This window comes from Oncorhynchus keta, chromosome 23, assembly GCF_023373465.1.
Source record: "Oncorhynchus keta strain PuntledgeMale-10-30-2019 chromosome 23, Oket_V2, whole genome shotgun sequence".
Classification (NCBI taxonomy): Eukaryota; Metazoa; Chordata; class Actinopteri; order Salmoniformes; family Salmonidae; genus Oncorhynchus; species Oncorhynchus keta.
Window position 1 is genome coordinate 46,292,232 of NC_068443.1, and position 22,487 is coordinate 46,314,718.

General features: G+C 41.7%; 1 protein-coding gene across 2 annotated transcripts in view; it reads right to left on the reverse strand.

The window, feature by feature from the left end:
* The window catches only part of myo10 (myosin X), a 221,272-nt gene that overhangs the window by 38,606 nt on the left and 160,179 nt on the right, over positions 1 to 22,487 (reverse strand). For both annotated transcript variants that reach the window (XM_052477336.1, XM_052477337.1), the window contains 5 exons: positions 19,126 to 19,194; positions 15,772 to 15,854; positions 15,367 to 15,475; positions 14,866 to 14,946; positions 2,201 to 2,325 (listed from right to left, as the gene is read on the reverse strand). In XM_052477336.1, coding sequence (XP_052333296.1) covers positions 2,201 to 2,325; positions 14,866 to 14,946; positions 15,367 to 15,475; positions 15,772 to 15,854; positions 19,126 to 19,194 — 467 coding nt within the window. The remainder of the gene's footprint in view (positions 1 to 2,200; positions 2,326 to 14,865; positions 14,947 to 15,366; positions 15,476 to 15,771; positions 15,855 to 19,125; positions 19,195 to 22,487) is intronic.

Below are 22,487 nucleotides of genomic sequence, written 5' to 3' on the forward strand. Positions count from 1 at the left end.
CTTATCAATGAAAACAGTCAAACATCCCAGAAAAGTGCTAACCTAAGAAACAAGGTTAATGAAGTCGATAACTTGCTAGTAACAGATTATGTTCATATTCTGACAATCTCTAAAACTAGATAATACCTTTGATGATATAGTGGTAGCATCTCATGGTAATAACATCTACAGAAAATACAAAAATACCAATGGGGATGGTGTTGCAGACTGTATTAAGAACCACATTCCTGTAAGGCTTAGAGAGGATCTCATGTTAAATAGTGTTGAATTAATATGGCTACATGTTCACCTGCCTCACCCAAAGCCCATTCTGGTGGGAAGCTGCTATAGACTACCAGGTGCTAACAGTCAGTATCTGGATAAATGTGTGAAATGTTTGATAATGTATGTGATATCAACATAGAGCTATATTTTCTTGGTGATTTCAATATTGACTGGCTTTCATCAAGCTGCTCACTCAAGAAAAAACGTCAAACTGTAACCAGTGCCTGCAACCTGGTTCAGATTATCAGTCAACCTACCAGGGTATTTACACACAGTACAGGAATGAAATCATCTATATGGATTGATCACATCTTTACTAATGCTGCAGACATTTTCTTGAAAGCAGTATCCAGATGCCTAGGATGTAGTGATCACAATATCTAGGAAAACCAGAGTTCCAAAGTCTGGGCCTAATATAGTGTATAAGAGGTCAGGCTGGGCCTAATATAGTGTATAAGAGGTCAGGCTGGGCCTAATATAGTGTATAAGAGGTCAGGCTGGGCCTAATATAGTGTATAAGAGGTCAGGCTGGGCCTAATATAGTGTATAAGAGGTCAGGCTGGGCCTAATATAGTGTATAAGAGGTCAGGCTGGGCCTAATATAGTGTATAAGAGGTCATACACAACATTTTCTAGTGATTCCTATGTTGTTGACGTAAATAAAATTTGCTGGTCTGTGGTGTGTAATGAGGAGCAACCAGACAAGGCACTTGACACATTTATAAAATGTCTTACTCCAGTTACTAATAAGCATGCGCTCATTAATTAAGAAAACTACTGTAAAAACGGTTAAATCCCCTTTGATTGACGAGGAACCGAAAAAGTGTATGTTTGAGAGGGATGAGGCAAAAGGCAAATAAGTCTGGCTGCACAACCGATTGGCAAACGTACTTCCATAGAGAAATCATGTGACTAAACTGAAGAAAAAAGAAGAAGAAACTATACTATGAATCAAAGATAAATTATATAAAGAATGACAGTAAAAAGCTTTGGAAAAAAGCGAACTCAGCTCCATCATTCATTGAATCAGATGTATTATTCGTCAGAAAACCCACTGATATCGCCAATTACTTTAACAATTTATTATTTGTCAAGATTAGCACATTTAGGCATGACATGCCAGCAGCAAACACTGACACTACACATCCAAGTATATCAAATAATGATAGACAAGAATTGTCATTTTGAATTCTGTAAAGTGAGTGTGGAAAAGTTGAAACAAAAATATTGTTGTCAATCAACAATGACATGCCATCTGACAACTTGGATGGAAAACTACTGATGATATTGCCACTATTTGCCATATTTTCAATTTAAGTCTACAAGAAAGTGTGTGCCCTCAGGCCTGGAGGGAAGCAAAAGTCATTCTGGTATTTCGCTACACTCGCATTAACATCTGCTAACCATGTGTATGTGACAAATAAAATTTGATTTTGATTTGAAGTCATTCTGCTACCCAGGAATAGTAAAGCCCCCTTTACTGGCTCAAATAGCCGACCAATCAGCCTGTTACCAACCCTTAGTAAACTTTTGGAAAAAAATGTGTTTGACCAGCTACAATGCTATTTCACAGTAGACAAATTGACAGCAGACTTTCAATGATAAAGGGACAATAGAGAGCTGAGTACAGGCCATTAGCACGTTTGGTAGGCTATTAATGACAATCAGAGGCATCAGAGCACAGTTTTGGAGAACCCTAGTTACCGTGACTCAACAGTCATGTGGAATTAGACTGTGGTCATGACTCCTGACTGTCGGTATGGTGGTAATATGGTCACCATAACAGCCCTAGTCTCAGAGTAGGAGTGCTGGTTTAGGATCAGTTTAAACTTTTAGATAACTTGAATAAGAATAACTGGACAGCGGAGAGCTGATCCTAGATCAGCACTTCTACTATAAAACACTTGAACACATACGGCCCCAGCTCTGTACTCACCTGGTACAGAAGTCTTGGAAAGGCCTCCTGATGGGGAAGCCTGTACGGCGGATCTTTACGGTCTCCAGCATCCCTGAGTATCTGAGCTGGTTCAGCACCACCGTCTGGTCAAACTGCTCAGGCATCTGAGGGCAGGAAAGTGGACGGAAATACGTAATACTGCGGCGGTTGCTTGGGCACAAAATGGCAGCCACATCGCATCACTCAGGCGGGTGCTGTACATACTGTTTTGGTGTGTTCTTTTGACGTTACACATTAGTAGTGCAGCAGATGAGTGGGCACACACTGTGCAGGGTGACACCCTGTGAACCCAGTCGCTATTAGCTATGTAAATACAACCTAGTATTGACAAATCTGAAATGATTTGGGGCAGTCGTGTAACTTTTCATCGATAAGTCGCCCAATCAGATGACGCGATGCTTGTACAGTGTTTTTTATAACGCCGTTGTCACAGGCAATACATCAGATGTCATTAGGCAACTGGAAAACCAGTGTTCATATTTGTGTGTTTAGAAAATACATACGTTTAGTTTGAGACCACTAGAGACGCAGCCCTGACTTCTTAAACAAATGTCATGAATTGAACAAGTTGAGACGACTGATGAGGTCTACAACCATCACACAGCCCCTACTGTAAAACCCTCCATTCATACTCTCATGTGATGCACATCTCTCATTCATGAATCTAAGCCCCTTTAACACAAAACACACAGGAGCACACAGGAATATTCTGTCATTCACAAATCAAAGCCTTTTCATTTGCTTGGCCATTTAGAGACGTCTCCACCAGCTACAGATACGAAAGGCATTGGGGGAAGGAAGGGGAGTGTGTGAGCGAAAGCCGAAGTCATTATGTGGTACCCCTCACCCTTAACCTCAGTGGGCGTAGGGGGGTAGCAATAAGAGGGCGCCTTCATACCTCATGTATTGCCCCTTTTATTTCAATTTCATTGAAAGGGCAGAGATCTTAGATAGACCCATTCTGGCCAAGAGAAGAAGAGATCAGATTCACCAATGGGCACAGATCACTGGCTGAATGACGCCCTGTAAGAGCAATAGGCTAAGGGAACACCTTATTAGCATAATCGTATTTGCATAATGAGCCTAACGAGCCGCCGTTGTGTCACAAAGCCCCGTGTCATAGGAAGCTGCCGTCTGACGCTTTCTTTCTTTTTCTGACCGACTGTCGTTGTCTGGTTTTGACCAACCCGATTGTCTGTATGTCGGATGTGCTACCTCTCATTGTATATATCGCTCTGTCTCTCTTCTATCTCTGTTTTTAACTCTCAGATTTTAAAAAGCAGTTTGTCTGTCAGACAGCTGCCCTCTCTTTCTGTCTTTCTGTCTCTCTTTTTCTCTCCCGCTCTTTCTCTGTCACTTTCTGACTTTTGAAACATTGCTTGTTTGTCAGAGAGCTGCCTCTGCAGGTCATATCTCTCTTTACCTCTCTCTCTGCGTAGGCAAATTCTACTCTAATAAAGTACTCGTTATTTTTCCTCAGTCTGATCTTAAAACCCACGGCTGTCATTTCAGGAAGCCACAGTGGGCTACTCTCTCTGACATTCAGTTTCTATATCTAAACAGATAGTGAGTATGGGCTCAGGGAGAGCAAGAGCTACACCATGTATATGAAACAACTACTGTAGGTCTACGTCATACTCAGAACTTACCCGGTAAAATGTGTATTCTGTCTCTTTTGTTTGATTAATTCCCTCACTTCAGGGGCACTACATCCCTCCCTTCAGGGACACTACATCCCTCCCTTCAGGGGCACTACATCCCTCACTTCAGGGGCACTACATCCCTCACTTCAGGGGCACTACATCCCTCACTTCAAGGGCACCACATCCCTCACTTCAGGGGCACTACATCCCTCCCTTCAGGGGCACTACATCCCTCCCTTCAGGGGCACTACATCCCTCCCTTCAGGGGCACTACATCCCACACTTCAGGGGCACTACATCCCTCACTTCAGGGGCACTACATCCCTCCCTTCAGGGGCACTACATCCCTCCCTTCAGGGGCACTACATCCCTCCCTTCAGGGGCACTACATCCCTCCCTTCAGGGGCACTACATCCCTCCCTTCAGGGGCACTACATCCCTCCCTTCAGGGGCACTACATCCCTCCCTTCAGGGGCACTACATCCCTCCCTTCAGGGGCACTACATCCCTCCCTTCAGGGGCACTACATCCCTCCTTCAGGGGCACTACATCCCTCCCTTCAGGGGCACTACATCCCTCCCTTCAGGGGCACTACATCCCTCCCTTCAGGGGCACTACATCCCTCCCTTCAGGGGCACTACATCCCTCCCTTCAGGGGCACTACATCCCTCACTTCAGGGGCACTACATCCCTCACTTCAGGGCACTACATCCCTCCCTTCAACTAAATCCCTCCCTTCAGGGGCACTACAAAACATCCCTCCCTTCAGGGGCACTACATCCCTCCCTTCAGGGCAACATCCCTCCCTTCAGGGCACTACATCCCTCCCTTCAATTACATCCCTCCCTTACATACATCCCTCCCTTCAGGGCCACTACATCCCTCCCTTCAGGGGAATGTAATCCCTCCCTTCAGGGCCACAACATCCCTCCCTTCAGGGGCACTACATCCCTCCCTTCAATCATCCCTCCTTCAGGGGCACTACATCCCTCCTTCAGGGCAACATCCCTCACTTCAGTGGCATCATCCCTTCAGGGGCAACATCCCTCACTTCAGTGGCACTACATCCCTTCAGGGGCAAACATCCCTCCCTTCACATCCCTCCCTTCAGGGCACTACATCCCTCCCTTCAAGGGAACATCCCTCCCTTCAGGGGCACTACATCCCTCACTTCAGGGGCACTACATCCCTCCCTTCAGGGGCACTACATCCCTCCCTTCAGGGGCACTACATCCCTCCCTTCAGGGGCACTACATCCCTCACTTCAGGGGCACTACATCCCTCACTTCAGGGGCACTACATCCCTCACTTCAGTGGCGCAACATTAACACATTTGGCCAAAAGGCAACAAAAATAATTAAATAAATTCTTAAAGACCAGAAGACTTTTTACAAAAAAGTGCAGGGTCAGGCCTTTTGCCCGTCAATTAAAGTTACATATTGCACCTTTAAAAATCTAGTATGTGAATGTAAATCTAGAGACAAAATATTGAATTCAAAGTTCCTAAACTTCAATCAATCAATAGGCATGATTACAAACAAGCATCATGATTACAAACAAGCATCATGATTACAAACAAGCATCAGCAACGGCCTCTCCCTCTCTCTCTGAAGGGAACGCATAGTCTGAGAAAGCAAAACCTTATCTCTTCACACCAAATGTCTAACTAAAGACCAAGCTGGTCCTTCAGTTGGACACAAGAGGGTGTGTTCAGGTGGTCATGGGGGTTGGGAACTCTGAGGGAAAAGTCAAATATGGACCAGAGAGAGAGGAGAGAATGCCTCCCCCCTTACAAATCATCATATGTTTGGCAACAAAATGCTGAATTATTAGTATACACACAGTATTATATCAATGATTGTAAATAAAATCAATAAGAGAATCCATCATCTCAGTTGATGAGAATATCAACAGGTATTTTCTCTCTGTAAGTAACCAAAAAAATCATATCACATAAGCTGATTATCACGTTTTTAACCGAAATGTCACATTTTTATCAATCTCCTTATCAATTCATTTTGGCCGTGAGCAAAATCAATGAACTGCAACAGCACAACGAATACACATCTAACAATGACACATAACTGGCAATATCAGAAGAGTTGTCCCTTTCGCCAGCCAATCAAATGGTGTATCCTCACCAAAAATGCTAGCCCTAGATAATGAATGTGATGGCACAACAATCAATAACTATAGCTAGCAAATGCAACAAGAAACCCCTTCGCCATGCCAACACTGAACCTTTTCAGTCTTCCATTTCCACTCCACCACGGAAGCCAATCTTTCAGCTGTAAACATACTCCAGTGCCACAAACAAAGCCTAATGCACACTAGCCGAGCGGTAACACTTTCCATTTAAACTTCATTGCCTCTTACCATGCAATGCAGCGTAGTCTCTCATTCCATCTCTAACAGTAAGCCAAGAGTTCCGTATCAAGGCAGAGAGATATAGACAGATGACAGAAGTTCCTGAAAGCTGGGTCTCTCTCTCTCTCCAACACACACACAAGAATAAACACAAGCAGAGAATGAACAAAGCCTTTTGCCAGCTCCGCTTCTCTTTATGTGTGTGGGGGCGGTTACCATGGAGATGCGTCCCATGCTGAGGCTAATTTGTATGGGCCACTTGTAGGGACTGTTGGGGAGGGTGGGGAGAAGTGTGTGTGTGTATCAGTGTGTGTATGTGTGAGTGAACATTTTTGTGCCTGTGTATGTTCTATGTAAGTGCATATGTGTGTGTGCGTGTCTTTGCCTGTGTGTGTGTGTGTGTGCGCGTGTGCATATCTTTGCCTGTGTGTGTGTGTGTGTGTGTGTGTGTGTGTGTGTGTGTGTGTGTGTGTGTGTGCACAGGGAGAAAGGGAATAGCGGACAAAAGCAGTACACTCTGGAAACACAAGGAGCGGGCATCCGGGAACAAAAGCTGTTCATTTTTAAACATGTTCCAATATCCTCACTAGCATACCCACGTCGAATGAATCCATGTATGTATTGGGCAGGCATTGAACTCGTGGAACATTCTATTCCAATATCCTCACTAGCATACCCACGTCGAATGAATCCATGTATGTATTGGGCAGGCATTGAACTCGTGGAACATTCTATTCCAATATCCTCACTAGCATACCCACGTCGAATGAATCCATGTATGTATTGGGCAGGCATTGAACTCATGGAACATTCTATTTTCCAATATCCTCAACTAGCATACCCTCGAATGAATTGTATGTATTGGGCAGGCATTGAACTCACACAACCATTCATGTTTCCAATATCCTCACTTTATACCAGATTAATGAATCCATGTATGTATTGGGCAGGCATTGGCTCGTGGAACTATGCTAATTCCAATATGTGGGTTCACTAGCATACCAGTCAATTCATGAATCCATGGATATTATTGGGCAGGCATTGAACTCATGGAACATTCTATTTTGCAGCGTGACCCAAATGAGTTACCCTCCAGTGCATTGTAAACATTGGCTGAAATAGTACTCACACAACCATTTCATGTTTCTAAATTATTTCTTTATCCAGATTAAGGGTGCTGCTATGGAATCCCCTATGGCTCCTAACTATGCTAATTTGTATGTGGGTTACATAGAGAAACAGTCAATTCACTAAGATCTACATGGATATTATGGCGGAGGCTGGCAATGTTCGTTCCCTTGGACTGTAGGTGTTATGCAGTGAAAACTCTTTTGAATCTGCTGGGGACTCACATGCTATTAAGTGTACGGTATGTGACATGTTTGCAGACGTCATGGGGAAAGGTCAGATGGACACCATGTGTGAAAAATGTATTGAACTCGATGCAGCTAAAGAAAGGATTATTGAACTCGATGCAGCTAAAGAAAGGATTATTGAACTCGATGCAGCTAATGAAAGGATTATTGAACTCGATGCAGCTAAAGAAAGGATTATTGAACTCGATGCAGCTAAAGAAAGGATTATTGAACTCGATGCAGCTAAAGAAAGGATTATTGAACTCGATGCAGCTAAAGAAAGGATTATTGAACTCGATGCAGCTAAAGAAAGGATTATTGAACTCGATGCAGCTAAAGAAAGGATTATTGAACTCGATGCAGCTAAAGAAAGGATTATTGAACTCGATGCAGCTAAAGAAAGGATTATTGAACTCGATGCAGCTAAAGAAAGGATTATTGAACTCGATGCAGCTAAAGAAAGGATTATTGAACTGAATAAGGATTCTTAGAGTCTATCGGCATCTTTAAATGCTTCCTATCAAAACATCCAAGAGGATTATAATGGGACCTTCCTGGGATATGATCAGTTTCCGCCATTGTACCCCTCTACGAGTTTGAACCAGATTTATGGCCGCTCATTGTTCAACTCCAGTTGAGTGTGAATTGATGTGTGTCGGAACCAGGAAGAAGGAGAAGAATCGTTCCCGGCGCGTCTGCTTTGTTACCCCGCGTACAGACTTAAGACTCAAATTGCTTTGAGTTGCCTGTCCCGTCTGTCTTCTACCGGGGGCGTACATGTTCCTTCCATGGCTGTGAAAGCTACTGTCCTAGTGAATCAACTGCCTGGACCCCTGTGGCCCCCCTCCCCTGGGCTCTCTGTCTCAGAGCTCTGTCTCTCTGGCTGTTGCAGGCCTGCACACAGCCGGCGGTTCAGCGGCCCTCCCCTGGGCCGTGCTCTCTGTCTCAGAGCTCTGTCTCTCTGGCTGTTGCAGGCCGGCACACAGACGGCGGTTCAGTGGCCCTCCCCTGGGCCGTGCTCTCTGTCTCAGAGCTCTGTCTCTCTGGCTGTTGCAGGCCGGCACACAGACGGCGGTTCAGTGGCCCTCCCCTGGGCCGTGCTCTCTGTCTCAGAGCTCTGTCTCTCTGGCTGTTGCAGGCCTGCACACAGACGGCGGTTCAGCGGCCCTCCCCTGGGGTAGTTATGTGGCTCTGGCTTCGCAGTCTGCTACGAGGCCGGAACATTCCGGCCGCTTACGATAGTTCGATGGTGCACATATATCTGTACCTGGGGCAAGGACTGTGTTTTCCTAGGGCAAAAGTTCAGGATATCACCAGGTTGCTTCCTGAGGCTGTGCGTCAGACACCGGGGGCTGACACTGTTATAGTTAATGTGGGGTTGAAAGACATTACGTTGGCTAGATCAGAGCAGCTTAAAAAAATATTTGATAGACCTTGTTAACAAGCTGAAAGACTTAAAGAAGTGTCCGTTCACCTCTGCCCCTCTTCCTCTGCTTGGTCATAGAAGTGGCAGATTCAGTAGACTGCTCGTACTCCTTGACTGGCTGAAGGTCTACTGTCTATACGCAGGCATTACTTTTATTGACAATTTGGATACATTTCAGGGATGATGGAATTCACCCAAAACACTATCTAATCAGTACAAGGCGGCTCTAAGAAATGGACTCTTAAGGTCTTTTACTAGTCCTGCTATGGCTCGAAAGGAGGGTACTGCCATTAGCACTTTTCCTCATTTGCATTGTAAAATGAAGCCGCTGCTGTCTCAGGTAATCCCTACTATAATTACGTCTCAACGCCCCCAGAAAACAGCGATAGATAAGCAACATGTAGGGCGGATTGAGGTCAATTTCAACAATTACATTTTCATTGCTATGCAGCCTTTTGTTATGAATAATAGGTTGGCAGGTAATGATCTGGCTTTTAGTGACACTGCAGGTGATTTCAAAGCCAAAAATGGTTTGAAATGCATACACCTAAAGGTGGTGGTGTTGCTATCTATACAAAAAGTCACCTTTCTGTGTCTCTTTTAAAGTCTAGTCCTAAACTATTTTAATTTCTAGTTTAAATCTTCAACTAGGTTCTAATTCTAAAGTAACTCATCTAAAGTAACTCATCTAAAGTAACTCATCTAAAGTAACTCATCTAAAGTAACTCATCTAAAGTAACTAATCTACTGATCTCCCTCCACTAAGAAATGGTTAACTAGTCTCACTGATTTAATAGCTTATTTTTTACTTCTAAAATGTTTGTCAAAAGGTGACCTTAACCTGTCCTGGGGAAACCAAGACTCAGACTGGTTTAAAGGATTTTTGTAATAATCTAAATCTCACTCAGTTGATTACCAAGCCCACACGTCCAAATCTGAGGGATCCTACTAAATAAACATGAATTCACCTTATGTTTACAACCCCCCTGAGAAAAGTGTGGCTAAGGGTGTTTTCTCCTAGGAAAGTATTGGTCACTGTCCTATTGTTCGTATTATAGATGTTAGGACTGATAAGGCAATACAACTACTGCCCACTCAACTACTGACCACAACTACTGACCACAACCTCACAACTTCTGACCACAACCACAAATCTACTGGCCTACAACTTTTGACGACATAACTACTGACCACAACCACGCAACTTCAGACCACAACCACACAACTGCTGACCACAGCTAGTTACTACAACCACACAATTACTGACCACAAACATACAACTTCTGACCACACAACTACTGACCACACATGTAAATAACCATAGCTACTGACCACCACAATTACTGACCACAACTACCTGGACACAACTACTGACCAGCACCACACAACTACTGACCACAAACACACAACTTCTAACCACAACCACACAACTTCATAACACACACCGACTGACTCGACTACTGAACAACTCCTGACCACAACCACACAACCACACAACTCCTGACCACAACCACACAACTACTAAACCACAACTACTGACCATAATTACTGACCACAAACATATATCTGCTGACCACAACAACACAATCACTGACCCAAGTTACTGACTACAACCACAAAACTTATGACCAGAACTGCTGACCTTAACCACACAATGGCTGACCACAATTAATGATGACAACCACAAAAATACTGATCACAACCACACAACTACTGACCACAAGAACACAACTACAGACCATAAAACTGACCACCCCAAATGACTCGACAACTGAACAACTCCTGACCACAACTACTGACCAAAACCACACAACTACAGAACACATCTACAGCATCGGTGGGACCCTCGTGGGACGGTTGAGCTAACGTAGGCTAATGTGATTAGCATGAGGTTATAAGTAACAAGAACATTTCCCAGGACATGGACATATCTGATATTGGCAGAACGCTTAAATTCTTGTTAATCTAATTTCACTGTCCAATTTACAGTAGCTATTACAGTGAAATAATACCATGCTATTGTTTGAGGAGAGTGCACAATTATGAACTTGAAAATGTATTAATAAAACAATTAGGCACATTTGGGCAGTCTTGATATCAAATGTTGAACAGAAATGCAATGGTTCATTGGATCAGTCTAACACTTTGCACATACACCGCTGAAGAAATGTCTTTGTATTATCTTTTACCAGATCTAATGTGTTATATTCTACTACAGTAATTTAACATTTCCACAAACGTCAGTGTTTCCTTTCAAATGGTATCGAGAATATGCATATCCTTGCTTCAGGTCTGGAGCTACAGGCAGTTAGATTTGGGTATGTCATTTTAGGCAAAAATTTAAAAAAAGGGTCCGATCCCCCATTCTAAATCTTTGACACACACTACCATTCAAAAGCTTGTGGTCACTTAGATATTTCCTTGTTTTTGAAAGAAAAGCCATTTTTTTGTCCATTAAAATAACATCAAATTGATCAGAAATACAGTTTAGACATTGTTAATGACTATTGTAGCTGGAAATGGCAGATTTTTAATGTAATATCTACAGATTGTGGTTCCTCCTTTAAAAGTTGCGTTATACTGCGGCACACCTTGCGTGCTGCCACAGCATTCTGTGGCACGTCATTTAATTCTCAGACATTTCTTCTGTTACTGCAAGTAATTGCTAGTTTGACCACAAGAGGGCATCTTTGAGAAGCATTTGGTAATAACATAGTATATGGGATTGATTTTAAGAAATTTGGCTTAATTAGATTAATATTAAGGTGTTTCCATTCAAAGACAAACGACAAACGAAACCCTAAGGGAAATGTGGTTTCCGTTAGGATGGAATGGAAAATATGGCGCTGTACGTGTACGTCGGGATACATGATTGGAGGATTCTAAATTGTTTGCCTTCATTAAACAACTTTGTGTAAATCAGTGATATTTATTCCCATAGTATTTCATTATGGATCCATAAGTAAATAACATCTGCATTTTGAAAGAGTATTTTTTAATCTTTATTTTATTAACGAAATGTGGTTATTTGTCTGTTAGGCTACTGTGCAGTTTCCGTTAGGATGGAAAATAAAAAATGGCCCTGTGCAATGTGACGCTCATCAATTCAGAGCATTGTAAGATTGTCAGTTCGTAAATTCAGACTATTTCGCTCTCGGAGCGCACACTGGACGTTCAGGACGAGGAGTAGGGTTGATTTTAGCGTTCTAAAGCGAACGTTGGCTAGTTACATCCAGACACAAATGAGACCACTCTTACCATTTTACCCGTCCTAGCAGAGCTGGTAAAGTAGTTGTTGTGTTAACCAGAGCGTTGGTGACTGTAAATGTGCTGCTGGAAACAATTTAATTACGCTTTTTTCCCGACGTTTACTGACACCGGCCATATTCAACGGGTGTTGAGTAAGGTAATTATTCTGCGCTCTGGTACACTCAGAAGAGAGTGCTCTGAAATCCGTGTAGATCGTAGGCTGGACACACAACATTTTTAACGACGTTCTTTTCTGATAAAAACGAGTTCAAATGCCCCAAAATACTTTTTGCCCTTGGAATGCTGAGCTACCCACATTGTTTTCCTATGGAGAATTAATATAGAATTAATGATTAGTTTCACAGTGTTATCTGACAAAGGTATTGGTGTGAGTTTTTGTTCCTCTGCCTCCCCACACATTGTTTACACCATATCAATTGGGTGCCAGTAATATCAAAGTCTCTGCAATAGTGTGTGGTTTCTTGGCATTCTCTCAACCAGCTTGAGGTAGTCACCTGGAATGTTTTTCAATTAACAGGTGTGCCTTGTTAAAAGTTCATTTGTGGAATTCCATTTCTTCTTAATGCGTTTGAGCCAATCAGTTGTGTTGTGACAAGGTATGGGTGGTATACAGAATATAGCCCTATTTGGTAAAAGACCAAGTCCATTTTATGGCAAGAACAGCTCATATAAGCAAAGAAAAATGACAGTCCATTATTACTTTAAGACATGAAGGTCAGTGAATTCAGAACATTTCAAGAACTTTGAAAGTTTCTTCAAGTGCCGTCGCAAAAACCACCGAGCACTATGATGAAACTGGCTCATGAGGACCTCCACAGGAAAGGAAGACCCAGAGTTACCTCTGCTCCAGAGGATAAGTTCATTAGAGTTAACTGCACCTCAGATTGCAGCCCATATAAATGCTTCATAGAGTTCAAGTAACAGACACATCTCAACATCAACTATTCAGAGGAGACTGCGTGAATCAGGCCTTCATGGTCGAATTTCTGCAAATAAACTATTACTAAAGCACACCAATAAGAATAATTGACTTGGACATTAGAATTGACTAAAGGACACCAATAAGAAACACGAGCAATGGACATTAGACCGTTGGAGTCCAAATTTGAGATTGGATTCCAACTGCAGTGTCTTTGTGAGACACAGAGTAGTTGAACGGTCGATCTCCGCATGTGTGGTTCCCACCATGAAGCATGGAGGAGGTGGTGTGATGGTGTGGGGGTGCTTTTCTGGCGACACTGTAGGTGATATATTTAGAATTCAAGGCATACTTAAGCAGCATGGTTACGACAGCATTCTGCAGCGATACGCCATCCCACCTGGTTTGCGCTTAGTGGGACTTTCGTTTGTTTTTCAACAAGACGATGACCCAAAACACACCTCCAGGCTGTGTAAGGGCTATTTGACCAAGGAGTGTGATGGAGTGCTGCATCAGATGACCTGGCCTCCAAAATCAACCGACCTCAACCCAATTAAGATGGTCTGGGATGAGTTGGACCGCAGAGTGAAGGAAAAGCAGCCAATAAATGTTCAGCATATGTGGGAACTCCTTCAAGACTATTGGAAAAGCATTACCCATGAAGCTGGTTAAGAGAATGCCAAGAGTGTGAAAAAATGTCATCAAGGCAAAGGTTGGCTACTTTGAAGAATCCAAAATATTAAATATTTGTTTTAACACTTTTTTGGTTACTGCATGATTCCATATGTGTTATTTCATACTTATGATGTCTTCACTATCATTCTACAATGTAGAAACTACTAAAACACTAAAAAAACAACAACCTTTGAATGAGTAGGTGTGTCCAAACTTTTGACTGGTATATATAGAGTATAATAACAATAGTGTATACTATAGCGATACAATATACTACATCGTTTGTTCGTTCATTGGTTAACTCACAATCTGTCACACATAGAGAATGTAGTTGTCATTGAAACAATGGGCCACAGTCAATTGCTCCCCACAGCAACACAATGTATCAATGAATGTATCAGGACTAATGAAAGAACCAATAAGTACTTCATTGATCAGTTGACTAATTGACAACTAATCGGTCCAAATGTACCCCTTGTCCTTGGCCCTTTGCTGTTTGCAGATCTGTAAATGTGTGGGTAAGTATTGGTGGGATATTGCTTAAACCTTATAGATCTATAAAGGGAGAAAATGTAGACCAGCTGAACCATTTGATTCCACTGTCTCCTTCTTTCCTTTCCTCCTTTCCTTCCGTTTCATGCTGAACATGTTTTCATCTTTGACAGGAGCCACCGACTCAGTTTGACTCCTCATTCTGGGCTCGGGCTGTATTTCATGCGTGTACATTAACCAAGCCTTGCAAATTCCCTCGAGATCATAGGGCAGAGAAGGGCCGAACTCCCATTTTATTGCTATAGTGTGTTAGTGTGTGTGTGGTCAGGGAAGAGGAGTGTTGCCCTTTTTATACACAGTCAATGATTGGATTCGCACACTTTAAAAAAAAAATATATGGATTTTCCCTTTATTCATTGATGGCCTTGCCCTATGTTAAAAAGATTGTATTCAAGGAAGAGGAGTATAACGTAAAGTTTATATATGTAGGAGCTTACCTTGTGAGTGTTCGGCTTGATGCATCGCACAAAAAAGGGGTTCGAAGTACTGAGGTTGGCCATCAGTGAGTGCAAGGAATTCTGGGAAAAAAAAAAAAAATTAAATGTTAGCTAACTCTTGACACTGTTACACTTCAGTATTGTTCGGGATGCTGATTATTATGCACTTTCCATGTTCATGATATAAAGGCAAATACAAACAAGGGACAAGGGTCAATTAAATGGTCACTGCATTATGTACAGAACAAAAATATAAACGCAAAGTGTTGGTCCCATTTTTCATGCGCTGAAATAAAATATCCCACTTTTTTCATTACTACATGATTCCACGTGTTATTTCATAGTTTTGATGTCTTCACTAATTATTCTACAATGTAGAAAATAGTAAAAAATAAAGAAAAACACTTGAATGAGTAGGTGTGTCCAAACTTTTGACTGGTTCTGTGTACAGTCCCTCGACTGGTTAGGGCAGATAAATGTAAGACAATTATCGTCACTGACCTTAAACTGGGAACTGACAGTGGGTCTCCTGTGCTTGGAGCTGCATTTGAGGGTGTCCTGCTTGTTACGGCTCGAGACGTGCTCAAAGAGGTCGTACACAAAGTCCAACCTGATGCACACGCGCGCGCACACACGCACACACACAGAATAAGTGTTACAATGTGCACGTTTGAATAACCAACTTTACCCAGCTCTGCATGACCCTCAATTAAAAATAAAACCCCTATTCAATTAATTCAAAACAGTAGTGCATAATGTATGAATTGTTCACTTACAGATGGTTGCATCTCAAATAACACCCTATTTCATATATAGAGTACTACTTTTAGGCTGTGGTCAAAATGTCTGCACTGCATAGGGAATAGGGCGCAATTCGAGATGGAACATTATAGAATTGCCGCTTACCTGCTCTCTCTAAGCAGGTTGAGGATGTCATCCCTGAAAGTGTCTCGATTCTTCTCCAGAATGCCCCTCACGTCATACACCACCTAGAGCACACCAACTACTTTAATGATTTTGTTCGTCGGCAAGATTAGCAAACTTAGCCGTGACATGCAAAGCAACAAATGCCGACACTACACATCCAAGTATAAATGACCCCAAGTTATTATGAAAGAAATGCATTCCAATTTTGATTTCCTGAAAAGTGAGTGTGGAAGAGGTGAAAAAATTATTGTTGACTATCAACAATGACAAGCCACCGGGGTCTGACAACTTGTATGGAAAATGACTGAGGAAAATAGAGGACGATATTGCCACTTTGCCATATCTTCAATCTAAACCTACAAGAAAGTGTGTGGAGGGAAGCAAAAGTCAGTCCACTACAGAAACAGAAAAGCCCCCTTTACTTACTCTACACACACTGATTTGTTATAATAAGTGTTATTAAATATGTAAATGTCATATTTTAAATTGTATACAACTGACTTAATGTTGCTGGACCTAGGGTTGCAAAGGGTCGGTAACTTTCCATGGGAAGTTAAGCCCGAAAATTTAGGGAATTTTGCTTAAGGCAATGTGTATTGGAAGAGATTTCTGAATGTTCATCTTCCAGCATACACCCCTCCAACCAGACATGCTTTATCTACATATTTGCTGGATGCAGAGTTTAACAGAGTTCAAGTGAAGGTCAAGCAAATCGTAGAGAAAGCAGACTGTATTGCAATCATCTCTGATAGGTGGTCAAATGTTTGTGGGCAAGGAATAATTAACTACATCATCTCCATCCCTCAACCAGTATTCTACAAGAGCACAGACACAAGGGACAACAGACACACCGGTCTCTACATTGCAGATGAGCTGAAGGCCTTGGACCACAGAAGGTATTTACACTGGTGACAGACAATGCTGCGAACATGAAGGCTGCTTGGTCTAAAGTGGAGGAGTCCTACCCTCACATCACACCCATTGGCTGTGATACTCATGCATTGAATCTGCTCCTCAAGGACATCATGGCACTGAAAACAATGGATACACTCTACAAGAGAACCAAGGAGATGGTTAGGTATGTGAAGGGTCATCAAGATATAGGAGCAATCTACCTCACCAAGCAAAGTGAGAAGAATAAGAGCACCACATTGAAGCTGCCCAACAACACCTGTTGGGGTGGTGTTGTTATCATGTTTGACAGTCTTCTGGAGGGGAAAGAGTCTCTCCAAGAAATGGCCATATCACAGTCTGCCGATATGGACAGCCCCATCAAGAGGATCCTCCTGGAGGATGTATTTTGGGAGAGAGTGGTAAAGCAGTCTGAAACTCCTGAAACCTATAGCAGTAGCCATTGCACGGATTGAGGGAGACAATGCCATCCTGTCTGATGTTCAGACTCTGCTTGCAGATGTAAGAGAAGAAATCCGTACTGCCCTGCCCACTTCACTGTTGCTCCAAGCAGAGGAAACTGCAGTTCTGAAATAAATCAAAAAGCGTGAAGACTTCTGCCTGAAGCCCATACACACCGCAGCATACATGTTGGACCCCAAATATGTTGGCAAGAGCATCCTGTCTGGTGCAGAGATCAACAAGGCCTATGGTGTCATCACTACCGTGTCTCGCCACTTTGGCCTGAATGAGGGTTCTTGGCAGTCTGGCGAAGTACACTTCCAAGCAAGAGCTTTGGGATTGAGATGCAATATGGCAGTCGTGGCAATATATCGCATCAGCCACCTGGTGGAAGGGACTTTGTGGATCTGAGGCTCTTTCCCCTGTTGCCTCCATCATCCACCAAATCCCACCAACATCAGCTGCCTCAGAGTGCAACTGGTCCTTGTTTGGAAACACACAACAGGCTAACCAATACAAGGGTTGAAAAATTGGTGGCCATCTGGGCAAATTTGAGGCTTTTTGAGCCTGACGATGAGCCACCCTCAACAAGGTTGGAAATTGACAGTGAAGATGAGGCCTCAGACTCTGATGTTCAAGAGGTGGACATTGAGGAGGTCCAGGGAGAAGACATGGAAGTCTGAGAGGAAGACAACCAAAGCTGTAGTTTCGAGACTCATTTTACAGAAGTATGTTGAAAACGTTTTTGGGAGATACGATGGATCATTGGGGATCATTCAATATTCCCTTTCTTTTGTTGTTCAGTGAAATCATCCCATGTGAAGGGTCAACTCATTTAATTAAAGTTAAATTCGTATCTAAATTGTTAAAAAAAAAAATTATATAGCAAGGATTTAATCATTGCAATTATGTCTACTTATGATAAGGTAAAAGGTTTCTGTTTCTGTCTCCATTTCACGCCTGACCTTAGAGAGCCGTTTTATTTCTCTATTTGGTTTGGTCAGGGTGTGATTTGGGTGGGCATTCTATGTTCTATTTTCTATGTTTTGTATTTCATTGTTTTGGCCGGGTATGGTTCTCAATCAGGGACAGCTGTCTATCGTTGTCTCTGATTGGGAATCATACTTAGGCAGCCCTTTTCCCCACCTGTGATTGTGTGTAGTTAACTTTGTTTGTGGCACATAGCCCTGAAGCGTGCGTCACGGTTGTTTTTGTATTGTTTTTGTCGGCATCATCATCCTGATAAAAAGGAATATGTACGCTCACCACTATGCTCTTTGGTCTACTTCTTTCAACGGCTGTGACACTCCATATGATATGGTAAATATATCCAATGCAAAAAACATCAACATTTAAATGGTATTACAATTAATTTGCATATATTCCCGTTAATTCCCATATATTCCCGTTAATTCCCATATATTCCCGTTAATTCCCAAAAAAGTTAAAAAAAAAAAAAAAAAAGTAAGAAAGTTTCCACTTCTGAATATTCCCCAAAACGTGCAACCTTAGCTGGACCCCAGGAAGAGGACCTGCTGCCTTGTCAGCAGCTAATGGGGATCCTTAATAAATAAAAATACACCACCAGAGAGCAGCAACTAGCGGTGAGACGAATGCAACATTCAATAGCACACACATTTGTCTACTAAGTACAGTACGTGTTGCTTGCCAGAGCTGCTGTCTGCTTTGCAAATGCTGTCCTGTTGTGTCTAACATGCTCCTGTGTCATGGTAACACTTTAAACCTAAAGGTATGATGCTATATAACATGGTATTAGCCTGTAGTCCTATCCTGGGACTAATAAGATGTTATGTTTCTCTTATGTGTCCGAATTTAAACTCAAAACTGTACTGTATTTAGCGAGGATCCTTATGAGATGACGATAAGCTCCTGACAAGTCTTAAAATGCATTGTACAGGCATCATATTGCATTATACCTGCGGTTTTAACTAAAGTGTTACAGACAGGAACAACTCTTACCTCGCCTGCATAGTGTCTCACTCCAAAGTTGTGCACAGCAACGCGTGGTTTCACATAAAATTGGTTTTTCTGTAACACGAGAAAAGATTAGCGTTAGCATTATCGGCTATCCACCACATAATGCTATTAGCCACACCATGCAATTGAGCCAACATTATTTAGAATATGACAATTGTGTGGATAACATCTCCTACAATGAAGGATCAATGAAATAGACAAGAATTGACTGAATTCCCATATTTTTCTTTCTTTATCATAATTTCAGACTCAGAAACAAAGTCTAAGAGATCTGCACGCCTATATACGACATTAGCTATATTGTTACGTACAGTAAGTGGGATGAAAAGGTAGTTGAATCAATGAAAAAATAAATAAGCAATATTATTATATATTAGTATTTCATTTCAGGACAAGAAACTGAAGCTATTATGCCAAAAATGTACCCTTTCAAAATCTTTTAAGCATTTCTGGATATCTCAAAATATCATAAAACTCATTCATTATATCCAGGGTTGGGGAGTAACAGTAATCTGTTACATGTAAGGGATTGCAAAAAAAAAACTAACTAATCTGTTACGTTACCATCAAAAATATTGTAATCAGATTACAGATACTTTTGAAAAGCTAGATTACTTTTAAATTCAGAAAGGACGTCTGCGAAAAAAAAATCTTTCACACTTCTGTGTTCTCAATGACATTCACATCAGCATTGAAAAAAGGCACAAGTTTAAGTTTGTTCCACCTGAGTGAGTCTGACCACAAGCCAGAGACCACTATGCTGACACACCAAATGTGTTTGATCGATCGTGGGAAAAGGCTTTTGTAGGCTACAATTCAAGGTCCTTTGGAATTACCTGGATTTCTGCATAAATTGGTCCTAAAATTTGATCTGACCTTCATCTAAGTCACAACAATAGACAAACACAGTCTGCTTAAACTAATAAAACACAAACAATTATATGTTTTCATGTCTTTATTGAACACACCATGTAAACATTCACAGTACGGGGTGGGAAAAGTATGTGAACTCTTGGATTTAATAACTGGTTGACCCTCCTTTGGCAGAAATAAACTCAACCAAATGTTTTCTGTAGTTGCATATCAGACCTTCAAAGGTCAGGAGGAATTTTAGACTATCTTTACAAAACTGATTCAGTTTAGCAATATTCTTAGGATGTCTGGTGTGAACCACTCTCGAGGTCATGCCACAGCATTTTAAACCGGGTTGAGGTCCGGACTCTGACTGGGCTACTCTAGAAGGTGTATTTTCTTCCGTTCAAGCCATTCTGTTGTTGGCTTGTTGCATCACCCAACTTCTGTTGAGCTTCAATTGGCGGACAGATAGCCTTACCATTCTCCTGCAAAATGTCTTGATAAACTTTGGAATTCATTTTCCCGTCGACGATAGCAAGCTGTCCAGGCCCTGAGGCAGCCCCAAACCATGATGCTCCCTCCACCATACTTTATAGTTGGGATGAGGTTTTGATGTTGGTGTGCTGTGTCTTTTTTTTCTCCACACATAGTGTTGTGTGTTCCTTCCAAACAACTCAAATTTAGTTTAATCTGTCCACTGAATATTTTGCCAGTAGCGCTGTGGAACATCCAGGTGCTCTTTTGCGTTGTTCAGACGTGCAGCAATTCTTTTTTGGACAGCAGTGGCTTCTTCCGTGGTGTCCTCCCATGAACACCATTCTTGTTTTGTGTTTTAAGATTCGTAAAATCGTCAACAGAGATGTTAGCATCTTCCAGAGATTCCTGCATGTCTTTAGCGGACACTCTAGGATTCTTCTTAACCTCATTCAGCATTCTGCACTGTGCTCTTGCAGTCATCTTTGCAGGATGGCCATTCCTAGAGAGAGTAGCTACAGCGCTGAACTTTCTCCATTTATAGACCATTTGTCTTATTGTGAACTGATGAACATCAAGGCCTTTAGAGATACTTTTGTAACCTTTTCCAGCTTTATACAAGTCAAAATTTCTTGATCTTAGGTCTTCTGAGATCTCTTTCGTTCGAGACATGGTTCACATCAGGCAATGCTTCTTGTGAATAACAAACTCAAATTTTGTGAGATTTTTATAGTTCAGGGCAGCTGTAACCAACATCTCCAATCTCGTCTCATTGATTGTCCTCCAGGTTAGCTGACTCCTGACTCCAATTAGCTTTTGGACAGGTCATTAGCCTTGGGGGATTCACATACTTCTTCCACTGTGAATTTTTAAATGATCTATTCAATATAGACAGGAAAATACAATAATTTGTGTGTTATTAGTTTAAGAACACAGCTTGTCTATTGTTTTGACTAAGATGAAGATCAGATCAAATGTTATGACAATTTTGTGCAGAAATCCAGGTAATTCCAAAGGCTTCACATACTTTTTATTGCCACTGTGTATGTCTTCCAATGGTGCGACTGCTGTCGGCATCCAAAGATTATCCAACTTGAAATGTTGGATAAAGTAATGTTGACATCATGGATGGTCGGTCCTTGCATCCATAGCTCTGTCTATTCGTCTGAGAGTGGTTACATTTCTCCAGGCCCATTCCTTAACTTTTTACCAAAACAGAGGCGGGGCGACGATTTTGTTATTGTTTAATCTGTGGATTTGCCCTTTAAACATCTGCATAATATCAAGATATCAAAGTGTCACCAACAAAAAGGTAAACAATAGGTCTATAGCAAATGCAGAATATGGCATTCATTTTTCACATGTAAATAACACTTTTCAGTAGTGCTCAAAGCCATTCCATGAGTGCAGCATTTACTTTTCAACTCGAAGCAATGAGCCCAATCAGTCCTCCATGACAACAAAATCATAAACAGAGTAGGGCAGGCTAATAAGTTCTTCGTTTTGGGGTCATGCTCAGGTAAAACAATTTGGCTAATCTATACTTCCATATTTCCAAGTCCTATTCTTGAAGATCAAGGGGTATAACATTTATTGGATTGAATGGAATTCTGATAGACTTTAATCTTATTATATGTAGTAGAAAGCGATGGGTTAGAAGAAGCCTACATAACCAACCCATAAAGTACAATTTAACATATAAATATATATATATATATAGCCAGCTATGTAAACTTTAACATTGATTTATCCTGCAATAAATTGGTAACATACATTTTTGTCTTCTTCTCATGCCTCTTTAGGGGAAAGTAATCTAAAAGTAACGGAATGAAATCAGATTACATTACTGAGTTTGGGGTAATCCAAAAGTTACGTTGCCGATTACAATTTTGACACTAGTAACTGTAACAGATTACATTTAGAAAGCAATCTACCCAACCCTGATTATATCCAATATACCCTGTAACTCTTTCATACTCCAATAAATCAATTTAATAAATCTCTTATACATTTTG